This window comes from Melopsittacus undulatus, chromosome 7 (genome assembly GCF_012275295.1).
Source record: "Melopsittacus undulatus isolate bMelUnd1 chromosome 7, bMelUnd1.mat.Z, whole genome shotgun sequence".
NCBI lineage: Eukaryota > Metazoa > Chordata > Aves > Psittaciformes > Psittaculidae > Melopsittacus > Melopsittacus undulatus.
In genome coordinates this window covers 54,604,657-54,623,843 of record NC_047533.1, presented here as the reverse complement: position 1 = coordinate 54,623,843, position 19,187 = coordinate 54,604,657, and the positions used below count along the sequence as shown (strand labels likewise).

Below are 19,187 nucleotides of genomic sequence, written 5' to 3'. Positions count from 1 at the left end.
GCGTATGCTCTTCACCTCCGGCAGAACAAAGTAGAAAAGATGTTTGATTGTCTTACTAGGATCTAAGCAAACTGTCCAGCTGAGGAGCAGGGCTGAGCAAGTTCAAGGTGCTGAACACAAAGCTGTTACAGAGTCCTAGATTCAGGTTTTACAGCTGCTACTTCATGCCAGTGGGCTTAGGGCAGCTCTAGCATGAGCTGAGATCTGGGATTTGGAGTTTGCAAAACAATGAATCTGCTTGTTAAGAGTCTAAATGTTCCAGTGGAAGACACTGAGCTGTTACAATGGTATCATGTTCTAACTACAGTGTACACAAAGACAGTTTAAGCAATGGTTTTATCTTGATCTCGCTGCCCACTGGCAGGCTGAAGACAAGTCTAAACAAAGGGAAAACAAGCAAAGGTAATTAGAAATACCCATGGCTCCTTCAACCAAAAGGGAGACATCTTGTCTAAAAGGCTTAAGTCATGCAAGAAGCCTGCGGAAAAACAGACCAGACTGGGTAAAAATACCCACTCTATATCCACATCTTTTCATGCTTGTTGCAGGAATCTCTAAGAGTGTATTCATACCCATGTTTATCCTAGTGCCTACCTAGAAATAGTCCAGATAGGAAATTCAGACCCATGCATGGTACAAATCTGCAAAGCTCTTATACAGAAGGATGTTTTTGTCATTGGCTTTGGTTTAGAAACTGTTGTTTTACTTACAACAGTACGTGCCATACAATGAACAGGTTGGGAATATCAGCCTTTGTTACTGTATTTCAGCCCTCTCTTCAGTACCTTGGGGCTCTTCTCAGTTCTGAGATCAAAGAGAACTGATGCAAGAGTAGCACAAAGCTGCAAAATTACATACAGCCAGACCTCTCGAGGGTTCACATGTGGGTGCATGTCCAAAAATGCATTTTGGCTAACAGTAGTTTTACCGCAAGACAACAGTATGTGTCTTAAGGGGGGCTTTAAGTACAGTTCTGAAAAATCCCAATTTAGCAAACACAGTGGCTTCTCGCCGTGTCTCGACGATGCCTGTGACAGTGCAGTCCCTGAAACACAGCCACTGAAGTATACCTCACAGGAATACAGACAATGCGTGGCAAACTTAAAAAGTAATCCCAGACTCTTTAATACATCCCTTCTCAGTTTTCCCGGCTGAGTTCCGACTGACAGCAGCCGGCCTCTGCCACCTCCCGAGCAGGGACCTCAACACCAGGCCACCGGCGTTACGGGTCCCCTGTCAGGGCGCGGCTGTACCCTCGCAGCCCCTGACAGCCCGAAGACCCGCACCGTGGACCCTCCGGTGGGCGCTGCTGCAGCTGCTCCCGCACCGGGATCCGCACGACACAGCCGCACTCCCTTCTATCTCCCGGCCTGTTTCTTATACAGGGGGAGACCGCCGGCGGAGGGAGAGGCACCAGCCGCCCTCCCCCGAGGCGGAACCTGGGCCAGACCAGCCCAGCCCTGGGAAGGCGCGGCGTCGGGCTGCTTTCGGCCGCGGTCATGTCGGGCGGAGAGGGTCGGCGGGCGGCAGGTAAGGGGTCGGGGGGAAGTGCCGAGGTGGACGGCGGATAACGGCGGCGGGCAGGGCAGGGCAGGGGAGAGCAGCGCCCGTTGTTACCGTGCGGGGCTACTGAAGGCCTCGGCGGTCTCGGGGCCGCCTCGTGCCCTGGCCATAGGGGCTTCCAGGCGGCCTGTGGCGCCCGCGGCTCCGTGCACCTTCGCTCTGCAGAGGGAAAGCGGGAAGGGGAAGCCCGTGAGAGGGGTTGTGAGGAGAGGGGCCCTTCCCAACCCTCGTGTGACCCGAACTGACCGAAGCTGGGGTAGCGCTGCCCGGAGGTCGCTGCAGCCGTTGGCAGGGAACGGGTCCTTTGTTTCCCTTCGGAGAAAGGGGGAAGGTGCGGTGCGGGAAGGACGGCTGGCGGCTGCCAACGCGGAAGTAGGCTTGCGTGTAGGATCCAGCGCGCCCCGCCGGGGCATGTCCCGTGTGTCCTTTCCCTCCCGACCGCCGGCACAGCCATTAAGGAGAAGCGGGGTCGCTTGGTCAGCGCCGAGGAAAACAGCTGGCGTCAGAAACCCGGGAAGCGGCGGTGACCAGGGAGAACGGCTGTGTACTGAGGACAGGAGAAGAGAGGAGCAGCAACATTGTGTGGGTTTGGACCCCAGGGTGCAGTCAGATGTGGGGTTTGGTGCCGTTTGGTTACCGGTATTTTCTAAATGCACGTCCTTTGGCCAAATGGTAGACCTACCTCTTAAGATTACAACCAGGGAAAGATGCTGTCAGATCCCAGTGCATACCTGATCTGCGATTCCTTTGAAACAAACTCGTCTTCACGAGACTGAAGACAAATGAATAGTGCCATTGAGAGCAATCAGTTTTTACAACAAGCCTGTGTACGACGAGCAAAAAGTTTTTTGTAAGTCATAATGTCTTAAGTAGAGTTTACTTGAATGAAACTACAATATGACAGTGGCAGTGGAAAGTTAAAGACTGGGAACTGACTAAACCAGATTAGAAGAACAGGAAATCTATCTTTCCTAGATTTTTGTGGCCCAGGAATTCTGTTCTTCCTATATCTACATGACAACATTTTCTGTCTGAAAGTTTGACTAACATTTCTATGGTCTGTTGTTCCCTTAAGGCAAAAGCATCAGCCACATTTCAGGTACACAAGCAAAAGTACAGTGTCAATTTACACAAACAGATGTACTCTTAAAAGATCTCTGGCTTCCTATTATCAAGTCGAAGGCAGAAGTGGTGTTCCTGTGTTCTATTTACACTCATTTTCCAGCACCTGTATCATTAGTCTGACTTGCATATTATGTTTCAAGCAGACTGAAATAGCCTTTTTTGTGCATTCAGGTTACTAGCAGTAATGGTAAGACTCAACACCTGAAAGCATGATCCATATTTGCCAGGGATGTGTACATGTAAATACTAACGCTTAGAAGCATGTGACTTTCTTTGAGCCACCCCCTACTCTCCTGTGCTGTCATGTTCAACATAAAAACTTCTAAGGCAGAGTGCAGATTTTTGCAAGTTTATTCTAGTATCTTGATGAACTTTTCTCCTCTATCAATACACAGCTATGTTAGTTTGTTTTGCAAAAGGCTTTAATCAGATGTGAAGATGTGAAAAGATAGTACTGTATATGTACCAAGTAGTGTATACATGACCTATCTTCCTTACAATTGCAGGCCATGCCCATTTGGATAGCAGACCTACAGTAACCACTACAGGTATAGCATATAATAGTAAAATATTGTATAAAATAACATGATGTGGTATACAATATATGTAAACATAATGTACTAGTTAGTCTCCACCAGTAGGAGGAGGTGCTGTGACTTTGTAGTCCATTGAGAAGGTTAAGGAAAAGGAATAAATATTTTTGGCCCAGCCATCTGTAAGTCTTTTGTTTTGATGTTCCCAAGATGTGCATGTTCCCGGTTGTTCCCACAGTGTTACATTTATGTGCTTTCTCTTACTGGACATAATTCATGTCAGTCTAGTTTAGCAGAAGAAAAGGTATAAATCTTGCATCTTCTCAGTTGTCATGAGCTATATGCATACCTACTACGACTCACATGCTGCAACCAACCTCAGAGACTGATCAGCTTTGCATTAGCAGCATTACTGAAATGAAAGAAACATCAGTGTATTTTCAGATTATGTGAAATCATAAATACTGAGTAAGACACTGTTTAAATAAATACAGCCAGCTAGTTATACAAAATCACAATCTCTGGATATGTCTATGTACAAACACATACACAGATATAAAATATGCATGTCTTGACCACCTAAAATTCAGGACTTAAAGAGCCTCCATAAGCTAATGAAGCTGTTTAACTGCATGCCTACTCACCTCATGTGTGAATTAGCTTTTGGCTCACATTAACAACTAAATTTTAAGGCTGGATGTACAAGTTCTAATTGTTTCTTTTCAATGAATGATTTAGTGGCTAAATCTGTTTTTGATCTCTTTAACAGATGGAAATCAGAACATCACAGAAGTAGATGCGCTTGATGTAAGGTAAAGTTTGATGGCAGTGACAGGGAGATTGTCCACTGAGGTCAGGGCAGGGTTTTTGGATTTTTGTTAAGACCATGGCTGAATTATTCAACTCATCTCCACCCACTTGTAGAACACGTTTCTAGTTTTAGCTATGCCAGATGTAGAATCAGCCTTGTTATCACGAAGGCATGCAGGAGGCATTCCTAGGAGTGGGTTCCTTTTATGTTAAGGTAATGTGCAGAGACTGTGCTGAAAGTACCATCAGAATCTAAGGAACAATTGGGCAGACTAAGTGATAGGGTGTAGAACATGAATATGTTCCTCTAGAAGGAGGGTAAAGGGACCACAGGATAGTGATTCCATGAATTTTTCTTCTCCACCTTTTGACATCATATAGCCCTGGAAAAGTTAACTATGTGCCCAATAACTTCCTTTGCTTCACCTGCTCAGTGAATACAGCTGAGCAGAAGAAGAACTATTTAGGGAAAGACATCCTTTAATGATCATTCACAGGATCCAGAGAGGGGTCTGTACAAAATCCCTAACAGCCATACATCTAGCTGTATCCTAAGGGAGATACATTACCAAAATCCAAATAAACTCAGGTATTGGTATAGGTGAAATACCATTCATAATTATGTGGCTAATGTTGATAATCTTTGCATTTCATCATGGTAAATACTCTAACTGGGGAGAGTGTGAGAAAGCACCCCACTTAACTTTTCTTATTGGTTATCCAGGCAGTGTTGTAGAAACATTGATGCTAAGAGTCATCCAGAATTCCTGTTCCCTCTCGGAATTCTCGTATGTTACAAAAAGATGTTTTATGAACAAATTGCTGATAATAAAGTGGAGAAACAGAAATAGTTTAAGGATAACTTTGGTGATTTTATAATGAAACAAAAGCATTTGGCTGATGAAACTGCACTCTAATGTCTCCAGGCAAATAGTCTAAGCAACCTGCATAACTTTTGAGATCAGATGAAACAGGCCGTTCTCAGGGTGGTATGGCCATGGGTAAAACACACTGTATGTGCACCAACATGCTGATCCCCAGCACAATCAGCAGGCAGGTCTCAAGGGTATTCAAAGGCTATCCAAAATCTTCAGAACTCTCAAATGCTTCTGTAAATAGCCTGGTGGGGGAGCAGACAGTGTAAGGGAATGACTCTTTCATAGGTTGATCACTCAAGGAGAAAAAAAACTGCACCAAACTGACCATTCCATAGCAGGAAAAAAAAAACCCCAACCCAGTTACATGCCAAAAATAACGGCTGTCACTAGAGCCAGTCCTAGGGTAGCATGACCTGGACTGTCATTCTGTGTACCTCTAACACTGGCCTTGTCTATTGCCAGAGCGTTGTAGTTTCTGTTTTCTGCACCAGTATGTCTGTGTCTACAAAAGCAGTAAGATTGTCTGCTTTGTCTCTCAAAATACAGCTGTGCCAACACTTGGAAACCACCTTTTGGGTCCAAGTGCATAGTCCATAGGTGTGCTATCACAGATTTCTATGTTGCGTTTTGCTCATAAAGCAGTAAAATTGCTCAATGCAACTCCAAACATCACACTAGTTGCCATGATAAAGTCCTTTTCTTAGAAGCTGGGTAGGTCATTTGTTCAGTCCTTCAGAACAACACTGGCCTTCATCTTTAGGATTTTGACAGGTGGTTGCTAAAAACTTGGATGCATAGCTTTGATTTCATTTTCTTTTTCTCTCTTTGCAAGATACACCAGGCATATCACCTTATCACTAGTTTATTGCTTGTGATGCAGCACTTGGTTTAGGTAGAACTTGAAGCAGCTATAATTCCAACTAAGTGTATAAGCACTATCCAGTTATGTTAAAATAATACTTAGCTGTAACATGGAGAATTGAAGCCAAGTCTAAAATGCACTGTTATACACCCTATAGTGTTACTACTGAGACAGCCTCCTGACAAGAGAAAATACATTGTAGAGAAACTGTTCAGCTACCTGATGGAGTCTAGTAACCAGTCAACACTTCTTTTTACTGAATTGCTTAACAAACCCAAGATTTTCAAAAATACCTAGCAATTTAGGCTCTTCCTAAAATATTGCACATTTTGAGGTCTTGTCTCCTAAAAATGGGTCCTCCAAGTCTTTAGTCAACAAAAAAAATCTCAGCTAGCAGCAGTACAGGAAGGGAATTCAGTTAGCCATTATTAACTCATTAATCAAGAATGTTTTCCACCTCTGGCAACAGGCAAACCCTTGATCCTGCAATGCAATACAAAATGAACCATCAAAGAAGAGGAATTGCATTAATCTTCAATCATGAGCACTTTTTTTGGCATTTAAAACTGACAGACAGACGTGGCACTCTTGCAGACAGAAACAATTTAAAATGCAGGTAAGAAATTTGGTTCCTCTACTAAAGCTTAAAAAGCTAAGCCTCAGTTCATGCTCATAAAGGCAGTTACCCACATCTTACGTTTAAGTATAGAACAAATGATTTTGCAGACAGAAGCACCTGTGCAACCTTGGCAAAGAAAGCTGTAATAAGAAAGCTTCAAGGCACATTGCTTTAAGTCACAGAAACTGCTGGCACAAGTCCTGTGATTTCAGTGAGTCCAGAGCTCTCTGAGGACAAACTCTCTGAAATAACTTTAGGTATCACACCTGCACTTGACACCAGTTTGAGTTCAACTTTAGTAGTTGCTCTCATAAATAATGAATAAATGGCAATATTCCTCCTGCAGGGAAAGCAACTGAGCTCATAGAAACTGACATATAATTTGAGCAAAATTTTTACTAATACTCATGTGTTTTAACAATAGTTTGACAGACCTTGGGTTTGAAGTCAGACATTTTGATGATCTGAAAGCAGAAGATGTGCTGCAGAAAATTTCTGAAGGTAAGAGGCTATGTATTTCTTATGTCTAACAATTTGTAGCAGAATTTCCAGAGATCTTATCTTCCATTTTCTCTGTTCATCCAACTTAAAATAATTTTTGTGCAGAAGGAAGCTTTTTAAGGTTAGAAGGACTTAAGGGTTAGGCCTCAGATTATTTTATTGCAGGGTAAGTGAAGCTTCTGTGGAGAGAACTAATGAAGTTGCCAAGAGCTGAAAGAAAGTGCCTGTGTAACATTATTCTTCCTACTTTTAGTGGCCTTTACCTTCAGCTATGTTAAATCATTGCACCTCCAAAATCTTTGCAGTATTATACCATCTGAAAATAGGGTTTATTTGAAACAAGACTGGTCAGAGACTGAATGATACGATGTAAATGTATGATGTTTTTTAAGCCTAAGGATCACTCTTTAGTCATCTAAACAGCACTTGACTATTTCAGCCTCCAAGGATGACCACAGTAATGCTGACTGTTTTGTTTGTGTGTTCCTGAGTCATGGCGAGAACGATCACGTGTATGCATACGATACCTACATCAAAATTGAGACAATCACTGACATGTTCAGAGGAGACAAGTGCCAGAGTCTGGTAGGAAAACCAAAGATATTTATCATTCAGGTAAGATGTTTGTTTCTGCATTCAGTGAAGTTAACTCTGACCTATGTCTTCTTGTAATACAGAAGCTGGTTTTCCTAACACAGTGCTTCTACAAGGGAAAGTTTTTGCATCTTTAGGAAAAAAAGTTATGGAAAACTGTTCCTTAAAGAATTTAAGACAAGGATTATTCTCTTAAAAAAAAACAAAAAAAGCCCCAAACCCGACAAACCAACCCTTATGTATATGAGTGTTATTATTATGATTCTAGCTGTATTTAATAAGCAACCGAAATTAAGCCCTTGTCAAATTGATTGTGAGTGTATATTTCTGTTTTGGGGTTTGGTTGGTTGGTTTTTTAGCTGGTTGGGTTTTCTTCTCTGTTTCTTTCTTTTGTTTCTTTTTTGTCAGGACCAGTACTTGGCATCTCTGTAGAATTCAAAGAATCAATTTAAGGCTTTATAGTGTCAGAAATACATTTTGTGCTAAGTGGTCAAATAAACCCCATATGTAACCCCCCCATTTCACTCCTCTGTTCACAGAATAATGCAAGTTAGAAGGGACCTTCAGGGTCTCTGATCCAGCCTTCTGTTCAAAGCAAGAGTCAGTTATGGGGTCAAACAAGGTTACACAAGGCTTTATCCCATCTTTATCCAGATTACAATTAGCAATTCATGGGAGAAGCTGGGCCTCAGCAGATTGTAACTGTAGTACTTTATTCAGCACTGCCTTGCCAGCAGGTCTGAAGGAGCTGATTGTTCTTCTCTACTCAGTACTGATGAGCTGCATCTGAAGTACCATGTCCAGTTCAGGGTTCCCCAGTACAACACAAATGCGTACTTTCTGAAGTGAGTCCTGTAGAGGGCCACAACAATAACTGAGGGACTGGAGCATCTCTCATATGAGGAAAGGCTGAGAGAGCTGGGGCTGTTCAGCTTGGAGATGGCTGCTCAGAGCAAATCTTGTCAATGTTATAAACAGCTGGAGGAAGTCAATAAAGAAGAGGCACAAATTAAAACACACAAAGTTCCATCTAAACACAAGAACACAGTTTTTTCCTCTGATGGTGGTCAAACACCCTCAGAGTAAGAGAAGAAAGTCACTCAGCTGTAGAGTCTCCCTCTGTGAAGATAGCTGAAAGCTGACTGAACACAGTCTTTTGACAACTTACTCTTGCTTAAGCCTGGGGTGATTTCAAGAGGATCACGAGATCCCTTCCAATCTCAGTGATTCTGTGATCATCTCAGAGCTCTTTCTGGGCTTCATCACCAGTGTTTTAACTGACAGAGAAGCAAATGGGTCTTTATGGATTCAGACTCACAGTAATGTGGAAACACCTAACAAGAGAAGTCCCCTTTGCTTAGCATCATAAGTATCATTTTAACATAGATGAGCTTGGAAGAGGTGAAAGCATAACAATCCTTCTAACCAACAGGCATGTCGAGGTGATAAACATGATGACCCAGTTATTGTTCAGGATTCACTAGACGGTAGTGATAAATCCATTGTCAATGAGACTGAAGTGGATGCAGCTGGTATCTATACCCTGCCTGCTGGTGCAGACTTTATCATGTGCTACTCTGTGGCACAAGGTAAGTTCTAGTATTTTACATTCGGTGTCTGGTACTTCACCATAACAAGCTTTAACATTTATTCATTTTGCAGTCAAAATCATGAGTACAGATCCAAGTTGTCTGTTTTACATGTATGATAAGTGACATCTTGTCTGGGAAAGAGCCTCACATATTAAGGAAAAAGTGAAAATAAACTGTCAAGGTTGCAGTTAATTTGCTAAGAAGAAACATTCTCATTATATCTTGCTGCTGAGCTGTCTGCTGGCAGCAAGCATTCTCTTCTTTTCCAGGACTGTAGGATTCTGGTGGTTTACAAATTTCACTGCACTTACGTGGCTGTCCTTTCTGTTCCTCCACATATCTTGTCCTCAGTCCCATCTGCTTTCTTGTAATGTGCAGATGCAATCCTGTAAGCTGTCAGCCCTTGAACCACTCTCATCTTGGCTAAGCACTATAAGTGATCTCAAAGCCATTTCTGATCTACAATTTCCAGTGAAATTACATAATTGGCAAAGTAAGATTTACACCCATTAGTAATCCCTTACGGATGCAGCTAGCAAGCAGAAATTCTCCATGTATTTTTCAAATGGCATCACTGTTTACATTTGGATATATTTGTATATTCCTCTTCTACAACAGGTTACTTTTCTCATCGTGAAACTATAAATGGCTCCTGGTATATTCAAGATTTGTGCGAGGCACTTAGGAAGCACGGCTCTTCCTTGGAGTTCACGGAACTTCCTACTCTCGTTAACAGGAAAGTATCTTATCGCAAAGTGGATATGTGCAGAGACATTAATGCTATAGGAAAAAAACAGATTCCTTGTTTTGCCTCAATGTTAACTAAAAAATTGTATTTTCATCCAAAATCTAAGTAGATTGTCAGTGAATAATGACAACCATTAATTAGTACTCACTGCAGAGGTGAAAGCCACACCATCTTAGTTCAGGAGACTAATATTCTACAAGATTGTCTGCAAAAATGCTGGGATCAAACGTTATAGTTTGTATATACAATAGTCTCCAAAATCTTAAAGCAAGTTTAAAGCTAGTTTTACAGCTCTGTTAATCTCAGGGAATTCAGGAAAAGTTGACTGGTGCAAAACTATTAGGTGCTCAGATTTTATGGGAACTGGTACTCTAGATTACTTTTTTCCTTAAAAGTTTTTTGGTGTCTAACTATGGCACATTTTAATACTTGCAAAACATTTCAAATGTTGCTTAGGTTAACTTGCTCCAAGAGCACAGTTGACAGGGAATATGTAGGGCATCTTTTGAAATTTGTGGGCAGCAGTATCCACCTTCCAATTTCTGGGCATTTATTGAGCTTTTTAGATGTTGTTTTTTTCTCTCAACACTAAAGAGGAGCTTAATTACTTGAGTACAATTGTAGCATTAATACAGATATAAGACTGCTTTTTGCTTGCAACATCATTTATGTATGGGACACAACTACAGCTTGCTGGTGCTTTGTATCTTAAGGAGAAAAGCAAGCAGTAGTTAAGTGAGACCATGCTCCACTTGCTTAGTATGACTTTGGGTAAGCTCACCTTGCACGTATCTCTAAAGCTGAAGCACATAATTTCAAGGTTCCAGGCTTACTTACAACTTCTGGTAATCTCTAGGCAGCTCTGCAAAATACTATATGTGCAAGCCTTTATACTAAAGACCTTGGTGCTGTATCAGCCTTTTCCTCTTCTTGGCCTCAGAGGAGATCAGCCATACGGTCACTGTGTACATAAAAGTGATGGTGCACTTGTCACCACAGGACATTTCAGCATGGGATTGTTACTACTGCAGCATCAGCAGTAGCTCAATGATACTGACTGAAAGCAAATATTCTTTTTATTATTTTTTACATTATTGGTACATATGCCTAACCCTGGGGGACAGTGGAGAACTCAAGAAAAGTGTTTTAATCCACTTTCCTGGCTCTAAAGTAATTGATTTAATGGCTCTGCTTCAGTTAAATCTTTCCATATACCATGTCCTGGCTCATAGATGTTAAGTCTTCCTATGACTATTTTTAAGCTTTGTATAAATCATGTATGTCTGATTTTTTTATAAATTCTTTCAATAAAATACAACCGTGAAACAAATTATTTTATAGTACATGAGTTCTTATTTTTCCAGCAATATTTACTAAAAATGCTTACTTGTGATGCACACCTAACCTCACCAGTGGTGTTACACCAGCAAGAGTCAATGCTCAGACCTGGGAAGAGGAAACAGTAATTTCAGGGAAAAAATCCTTAATGCAGAAGTTAATTATTCTATGAGCTACTGCTGTGCCATAGTAAATGGTACTAATAAAACACCCCTGTCATTTTACTAACAGGCAGAATGCCTCCATTTTAGGATGGAGATTTGACAAATATCTTGAAGAAATTCAGCAGCTTCTTCATAGGGTTTAAAAACAAAAAAATCCAAAAACAAACAAAACCAACAAACCATCAAGCAACCATATAATTTTTATACATATTTATTGCAACTTTCAAAACTGTAGTGGTCAAAAATGTCCAGTTTCTATAGAGCAACTAAGTGTTTATATCAGCTTTGAAAGAGCAATTCTAATATATACAAAACCGAAGTCAGTCCTTATCCTTGATTTCCTGGACTGGGAGCCTCAGTTGCAGAGCCTGGCGCAGGCGCCTGAGCGATTCTTCTGCCTGCCAGTGCAAGAAAGAGAGAGAGTTCATCCTTCTGCAGGCCCCCATATTCTCATTCTCTTTCACAGATCCCGTATCTTTCTCAGAAAGCATTGGCCTTACACAAGAAAACTAATCAAATGGAAGGCACTGTACATTAACAGACCTGTTCAGGTCATTTAGCCAGTCTCCAGAGAGAAGCATCTGCTTTGCCCATCCAACCATTCACCTACACCCCAAAGTATTATTTCCCTGAAATTAAAATCACAAAATTCATACTCTCAGGCTACTGAAAAAGTATCAGACTCTTGCCTTATGTCAAATGTGGCTCATGAAATGATATCTGAACTGAAATTACGGGTAGTTTCAATTTTCTTCTATGAGACATTGAGCAAAAGGCTGGTGAGATGGGATGGGGGGGGGTAAGAAATAATGAGTGAGATATCTGCTACACTTTTTCCTGAAGACCACAAAAAGTTTCTCCTTTTCCATCCCATTGTCTGTATCCTATAAATCTAAGCTTTTACTTTAAGAATAGGATTAAGATGTTAAATCCTGAACTCTGCAAGGCATTCATTCTCCTTCCACGGAAGGGAGGAGGATTGTGTCACCACAGCAGTGCAGCAAACATACTGCCTCCAAAGGCAATACAGCTTTCTACTGAAATGGCAAAACATGCAACACAGTAGAGTACACAAAAAATGGGTGTGCAGGGTTGAGAAACTGAATTATTTGTTTTGAATTAAATTCATGAAGGTCTCCCTTTTTGATGACTTACTGAAGTAGTTTATATACGTCAGTAGCAAACACTGTATGGTCATTTAAACAACTGAAACTGGGTGACAAGTAATACACTGTTTTAAATGTAAGTAGCAAACCTTGAAGTCAATTTTCTATTAGCTTAGAGTTTATTGAAAAGTTCTTAAGCAAGCCAGAGGCCACCTCATTATTTAAGGACTGTATTTAAATACCTCTGCTATGTTTTCTTTGAGCTGGTTGTATCGTTCCACGTTAAAATGCTGCTTTTTGCATTTCCGATAGAAGTAGTGGAGGAACTGCCTGTCTCTTGCATCAGAGTAAATGTAGTCCTGGTGAAGAAAGCAGGGCACATATCTGAGGTTAGCAAGAAAACTGGGTAGAAGTCCATTTCAGGAAGATTTATTAGTTCAACATGCACATGTTCTGTTAAGAGACTATATATGAAGTTAGGTTCCATAGGTCGTAAGGACCTTTTCAACATAATGGTAGGAATAATTTCTTTCTCATCTACAGAAATTTTCAATTACAATAAGGACACAGCATGATCTTCGAGACTGGAGCCACTGACTAAGTCAACTTGGACACTGCTTCCAAGGAGTCAGAGAAAGTTCAGCTACTATTTCTCTCTAAGACTCATTTGAAAGTCTCAAGCAATAGTGTCCAAAAAAGCCAAGTAGTAATCTCTCTACCTACTCATATACAAAAAGCAGGAATGCTTTATCCCCTATTAAAAAAACAGTAAAGAGGAAGAGTAAAACTTGCATTCAGAGCCAGTTCTTCCTAAAAACAGACATGTCTCCCCTTTTCACGATAGAAGCCTGATGTCTTATGAGGTCTATAAACCCATTGGTATTATGGAAGGAAGTGCTGGCTCCTGTGCCACGTACCTCCATAACCAAAACCAGTTCAACATCAAGATGTCCACTCTGGGAGTAAAGTACAGAGCTAAAACAGGCAAAAGAAACATTTCTCGAAGTCTTACAGTCTGTATTGTGTAGCTCAGTTAAGATATGGTCTTTATGTTGGTCAGCAAAATTTTTTCCTTCTAAACAATGACTGTTCTCTGCTCCATCTCAGCTGTCTCAGGTTTGCCTCCATTCATCAATGGAGGTAAATCTTTTCCAGTGTCAAGGAAAAGTAGATTATGAAGAACAAAGCGATAACATTTTTTTCAGGCACTGAACTGGGTATATTTCAGTTATGCAGCTGCCAAAGTTCCAAAGGGTTTAGTATTCTGCATCATTTATACATAAACTCCACTAAATAAAAGCTACTGTTCAAGGATTTGCTTCCGTAAGACAACATTCCTAAAACTGGCACTGCAGTACTATTTGCTCTCTAGTTTCAGCAATGAGCAATGTGATGTTTACTACTCAAAGTGATCTACAAAATATTTAAAGGGAACACTAATAAGACTTATTAAATAAGTGGCTGGTATGGAAGTTCACATATAACAGTTACCTGGCATGATTTTGTACAATGTAATGTTCATATCCAACCCCATTAGGGATCAACCAGGTCTGATGGCAGTGTTACTTACTGAATTGTATTTTCATCAGAGCCCAAATATTGTGATTTTCAGAGTCAGTTTTCCTCCTTTACAATACTCCAGACATTTACAAAACAAGGACTTACCTGTTTAGTAAGAATAAAGTAGGCATAGAAAGCCATGGCACTCCCATAAGTGATGAAGTATGTGACTGGCTCCATGATGTCCCATGAATAGACCCACCATGTGAGCCATGCCAGTGCTCCCCCTTGGGTAGACATCAGAGCCAGGCCGACCCATAGAAGCCTGGTGGTCTTTGCATTTGCATTGACTGCAATTCTGGCTTTCATCTAAGGAAAAGAAACAGAGAAACCTGTTGAAGCAAATGTAAGTGCTCCCCTGCTGTGATAGGACACGAGGTAACAGGTTAAAACTTAAACAGGGGGAGTTTAGATTGGATATAAGGAAGAAGTTCTTTACTGTAAGGGTGGTGAGGAACTGGAAGGGTAGTAAACACTGGAATGGGTTGCCCAAGGAAGGAAGTTGTGAACGCTCCATCCCTGGCAATGTTCAAGGCCAGGTTGGACAGAGCCTTGGGTGACATGGTTTAGTGTGAGGTGTCCCTGCCCAAGGCAGGGGGGTTGGAGCCAGATGATCTTAAGATCTTTTCCAACCCTAATTCTTCTGTGATTCTGTGATTCCATGAGCTGCACCTCAACTGTTTTCTCCTGCTCAACTAGATCCTTTTTCAGGATCTTATTGCTGACTCCACTTACCCTGCTGAGAAAGAAAAGGACGGAAATCCTCTGCTGTACACCAAGAAATCCTGCTTTTAACCTCCCATTCCCATTACTATGTAGACATACAGGGATTTATGTCTACTGGATTTCCATTTACCATTCAAGGCAGCTGTGGTTAATGCTGAAGCTGGTCCTTACAACACAGGTCTGAAGCCAAGAAAACATATATCCACTTTGTCAGGCTCTTTCTGGCTTCCTCCACTCATGCTGGGTTAGCTTAGCCCATCCTACATCAACATTCACACCTTCGCTTCTTGAATTCTGGCAATCATTAATCCAGACAATTTGCTTTGTTGCCTTAGTGATAGAGAAATGCCTAACCTAAGACACAGGTGATTTCTACCTCACTATTGCTTTGGGTTCTTATTTTTTCTGTAATGGGTATTCAGAATTCATGCAGCAACAGGTGACTAAGTGGACTTTCAATCCCAACACAAACCATGTTGAAGCTTGCTCATGACAGCTTTCTCCAGGTGTTGTGGCTTCTACCCAGGAAAGGTGCATACCAGGAGTGAAAAGAACTGAACTGAAAATAATTTGAATGCTATTTGAACTGAGCCTCATTTACATAATGAACAAACCATAACCATTCATGCTGACTTTCTTCTGCCATAGGACTTAGTCTTGATGAAAGAAAATGCCTTTCGAGTTTCTAAAATAAGTGACCCCACTTTCCAACCTGTTCAAGAGGCAACAGCTCTTCTTTCAGATGGTCCAGTTTCCACAGCAATTCCCTCTCTTTCCTGACCTGGTGATCTTCTAAATGTAGAGCCACATACAGTCTGTGAACCAAGGATTTTATATCTTCCATTTCAGTAGCATGCTCACTACTCAGCTTATCTGAAAAGAAAATGTTTGTCATATAAGACATTTCAAGAACCCACCCTTCTTCATTCTCTCTCCACCTCCAACCCTAAAAAAGCAGGACCATCCAATGGTAAAAAAAGAAAACACCCCTCCTTCCTCCTTCCCCCCCCCCAAAAAAAAACCCAAAACCCCAAACAAACCCAAACAAAGAGAAATTCCTTTATCCAGACAGGTTCCAATTCTCCGAGACTTCCCATTTCTTTCACTCAATGAAGTGAGGTAATCAGAGTTAATAAGCACTGCTCTTACCTTTTAGAGGAGGTGACACACAATATGCTATGTTGTTGATAACAAGCGTGAAGTCGTTCCTCAGTAAGACCTCCATTGAGGTTGCACCACAGACCTTGCAGCCATCTGCAGAAGAAAGATTTAAGTTCTAAATAATTTCTCATAAGGAGACATAAACATTAATTGATAACCTTTTGGAAAAGTGCCAGAGCTTTTTATTAATAATGTTTAGTAACTGACACTAAGCAGGAAGGAGCATCAACACAGAGTGTATGTCTCTGAATGCCTTTGTTAGCAATATCATTCAGACACATCACTACAATGAGCAAACCTGCATTTGCCCCTTATAGTTGGACCGCAACTTCAGTATATGAAAAGGCTCTCATCCAAAAGTGTAGACACACTGTAGCCCTTCCCAGGGCATTCTCAACACAGCAGATCTCGCACAATTAGTACTCTGGCAACACTTCTATTTTCTTGGTAACAGGAAAAATAGCTGCACCCAAATGAGAAATGGATCCTTTCCTAGTTTACATTCAATACACAAGGGTTGATGTAACCTAAAATCTCTGCTGAAATGTAGATCTGTTTTGTCCCATTTCTGCTTTTTGTTTCCCCTTTTTAAAGGGGCCTGGAGTTTGCATATAACCTCTTCTCCCCAGTATATTACTACTCTTCCTGCCTGTGAGCTTTCATATGTCCTCCCCATTTCACCGTCCACCTCATGTCACTGCAACTAGGAGCAAAGGAACACACCACATCCTGTAGGGAGGTGAAGACACTGAAAGAGTTTCTGAAGTCAATAGCAACAATATGTAATGGTGGATCCCTGGGGCTCTCACTGGCCCAAGTCCAGATCCCAAAGCCACCCAGTAAAATCAGCCCCTCCAGGGGGTTCAGATGGCCCAAGAACCCCTGGAGCCACACACCACTGATACTGCTGGACACACTGCTGTGGGGGAGAGTGGGGGGATTCAAAAGCCACATCCACAGTACCCATTTGACCTGGTCTTCCATTTCCTATACATAAAAACAAGCACCTTCTCTTGCTCCTGCCAAGAGGTGGGCAGTGTCAGAAAACAGCAGCTTTACTCCCAAGATGGATAATAAATTTTTTGTATATAAACATTTGTCACAGTGCCACTGCACCAGCACCTCTGTCTGCATGTGTCCACTACAGAAAGGCACAATAGACAGCCACACACCTGCAATTATTTATTCACTGGAACTCTATCATCAGACCCTATCTACTGAGGCTAAGACTACTGAGCTCTGCAAGCTAATGCACCAGCTGGCTCCCTGACCAACTCTGTGTGTAGCAAAGCAAACCTGGGAGGCTAAGACTAACACTTTCAATCCAAAATCTGAAGTTTTAATGTGCCCATCCACTCTCGGGTTTTTTTCCCCCCCACCCGGTGTAATAGAACATCATTTGCATGTAAATTAAGGTGATATTTATGAAGTGACATTTAAGCAAAAAAAAGCTGTTCAAAAGAAGTACCAGACAAGCTCTTTGTTCTGGATATAATAAACCACCAATTTATTAACCTGCCCAACCTTTTATTAACTGAAAAGCAGAAAAGATTGGGGGTAGTGAGGTGTTTTGTTTTAGAAAATTCTCCACAGGCTTTCAGCAAAAGGCTACTTTCCATCCTATACCTAACTAAAAGTGTTCAAATGTGGATAAATGGCCATTTTTTTGTCTACAGAAGTTTTGCAGAACCAAATTCAACTCCACAGAAAATGAGTCATCATACACAGCATCAATACTTTCAATTAAGGTTGGCTTTCATTTAATGGCTAAATGACACAGAAGAAGTGTCTAAATCAAGGCTTCAAAACTTTTCTTTAATAATAGATGTTCAAATTCAACCCTTCAGTACTTGATCAATAGTTTCTCTTTACAGTATCAGTTTCATAATGAATTAAACATCTAAGCTGTCCTCTAATATCAAAATTGCCTGGCACTTGAAAAAAACAGAGCAGAGAACTGTTGAACAGTCACTGTTTTAATCAAAGTGGGCAATGTTTCTATTGTAAAGAAAATGGGGCATGTAGGGGCTTAAACAGGTGAGACAGGTGAAAACCGTCCAAATTCCATTCCACTTTGGAACCTGCTGCCCATCCATGCTAGAAACACCAGACTTGTAGGTTTCTTATGCTTTATAAGTGACTGATGCATTGACGCAAACCAAGTAGTTAACTTTTGCTGACAGGCCACGGGAGAATGCAATTCAGCAGACAATCACAAATACTTCTGCCATGGATGTACTGCATGATAGGATAGTAGTACTCGGAGGTTAACTGTTTGCCAGCACATATTTTTGGCTATCCCTGCCTCACCCCAGTAAGAAATCCTTCTTAGTCTAAACCCCCATGTACAGGGGAAAGCCAGCTGCTGGCAATGACTATTAGTTACAGTGGCTTCTGAAGAGTCTATTACAAAATTATCTTTTCCAAGAGAATTTTCTAACTTTGCTGCCTAACAGACACAGCCTTAATGAAAAAGTTCCTGTGCACATGAAGTTCATTCACACACTGGATCCACAATGAGCTCCCCTATGGTAAACAATGCTAAACCTGATGGAGGACTGAACTCATGCTTCAGGACAGAAAGGAATTCCATTTGAAAATTCCACTTGAAAGGAAATGTATTCATTTTGAGGAATGACAGAATTGTAAAATACCTGTTGCAAAGACTTCCGCTCTCTCAACTCCTTTATCTTCTCTCTGCACATCCTGCAGGAATGCCTCTACGGTGGTCACCATTGGTTTAATAGTGAACTGACAGCGTTCACTTCTTGTGGGCAGCGTAAGAGTTATCATAGGAAGACCATGCCTGTAATCAATAGTTACTTCTGGGGGGAGGAAGGAAAGAAAACAAAGTGAAAAAGGAATATTGTAAGTTGTAGTTTAATCTAAAAGCTGTTTTTAAAACACAAGGTGAATAAAGAAAAAAAACACAAAACACTCTACATTTCTTTAATGATACAGTACCTCTATTTTTAGGGGATATATATATGTTTACATATAACATGCAACTAACGTCATCTCCCCCTACTCCCACAGAAATGAAATGCACATCTCTACATGGATGGCAAGGGGGGAGAATGTGCTGGGAAAGCTTACCATCAGATGGCACCAGTGTTCTGTTAGGTGCTCCCACCTGCTCCCTCCATGCTCCGGTGTGCTTCCACAGCCGCACCTGCAGCACAGACACAGCGAGCCTGCTTTTTACAATTTCTATGCAAAGACAGAACCTGGTTGTGCTCCTAAGCCTGTTTCTTCCCGACATATCAGCGAGAACCATTAAGATCTTTTAACACAGCCATGTCAAAAC

General features: G+C 41.3%; 2 protein-coding genes across 3 annotated transcripts in view; one reads left to right on the top strand and one right to left on the bottom strand.

Annotated features, from left to right (window-relative positions):
* The first annotated feature begins 1,161 nt into the window (after positions 1–1,161).
* CASP6 (caspase 6) lies at positions 1,162–11,158 on the top strand. Its single transcript, XM_005148626.3, has 8 exons — positions 1,162–1,530; positions 3,195–3,236; positions 3,991–4,033; positions 6,241–6,387; positions 6,815–6,891; positions 7,331–7,506; positions 8,918–9,074; positions 9,696–11,158. The coding sequence occupies exons 1-8, from the start codon at positions 1,500–1,502 to the stop codon at positions 9,932–9,934; spliced, it is 912 nt and encodes a 303-aa protein (XP_005148683.2). The 5' UTR covers positions 1,162–1,499; the 3' UTR covers positions 9,935–11,158.
* Positions 11,159–11,522: 364 nt separating this feature from the next.
* MCUB (mitochondrial calcium uniporter dominant negative subunit beta) overlaps positions 11,523–19,187 on the bottom strand; it is a 39,172-nt gene continuing 31,507 nt past the window's right edge. Inside the window, exons 2-8 of one of the 2 annotated variants that reach the window (XM_034064788.1) lie at positions 18,977–19,052; positions 18,535–18,705; positions 15,869–15,973; positions 15,432–15,592; positions 14,099–14,302; positions 12,676–12,792; positions 11,523–11,725 (exon numbers count right to left, since the gene is read on the bottom strand). In XM_034064788.1, the coding sequence (XP_033920679.1) occupies positions 11,648–11,725; positions 12,676–12,792; positions 14,099–14,302; positions 15,432–15,592; positions 15,869–15,973; positions 18,535–18,705; positions 18,977–19,052 (912 nt within the window). In that variant the 3' untranslated portion in view covers positions 11,523–11,647. The remainder of the gene's footprint in view (positions 11,726–12,675; positions 12,793–14,098; positions 14,303–15,431; positions 15,593–15,868; positions 15,974–18,534; positions 18,706–18,976; positions 19,053–19,187) is intronic. The other variant, XM_005148693.4, reaches the window with a different exon arrangement.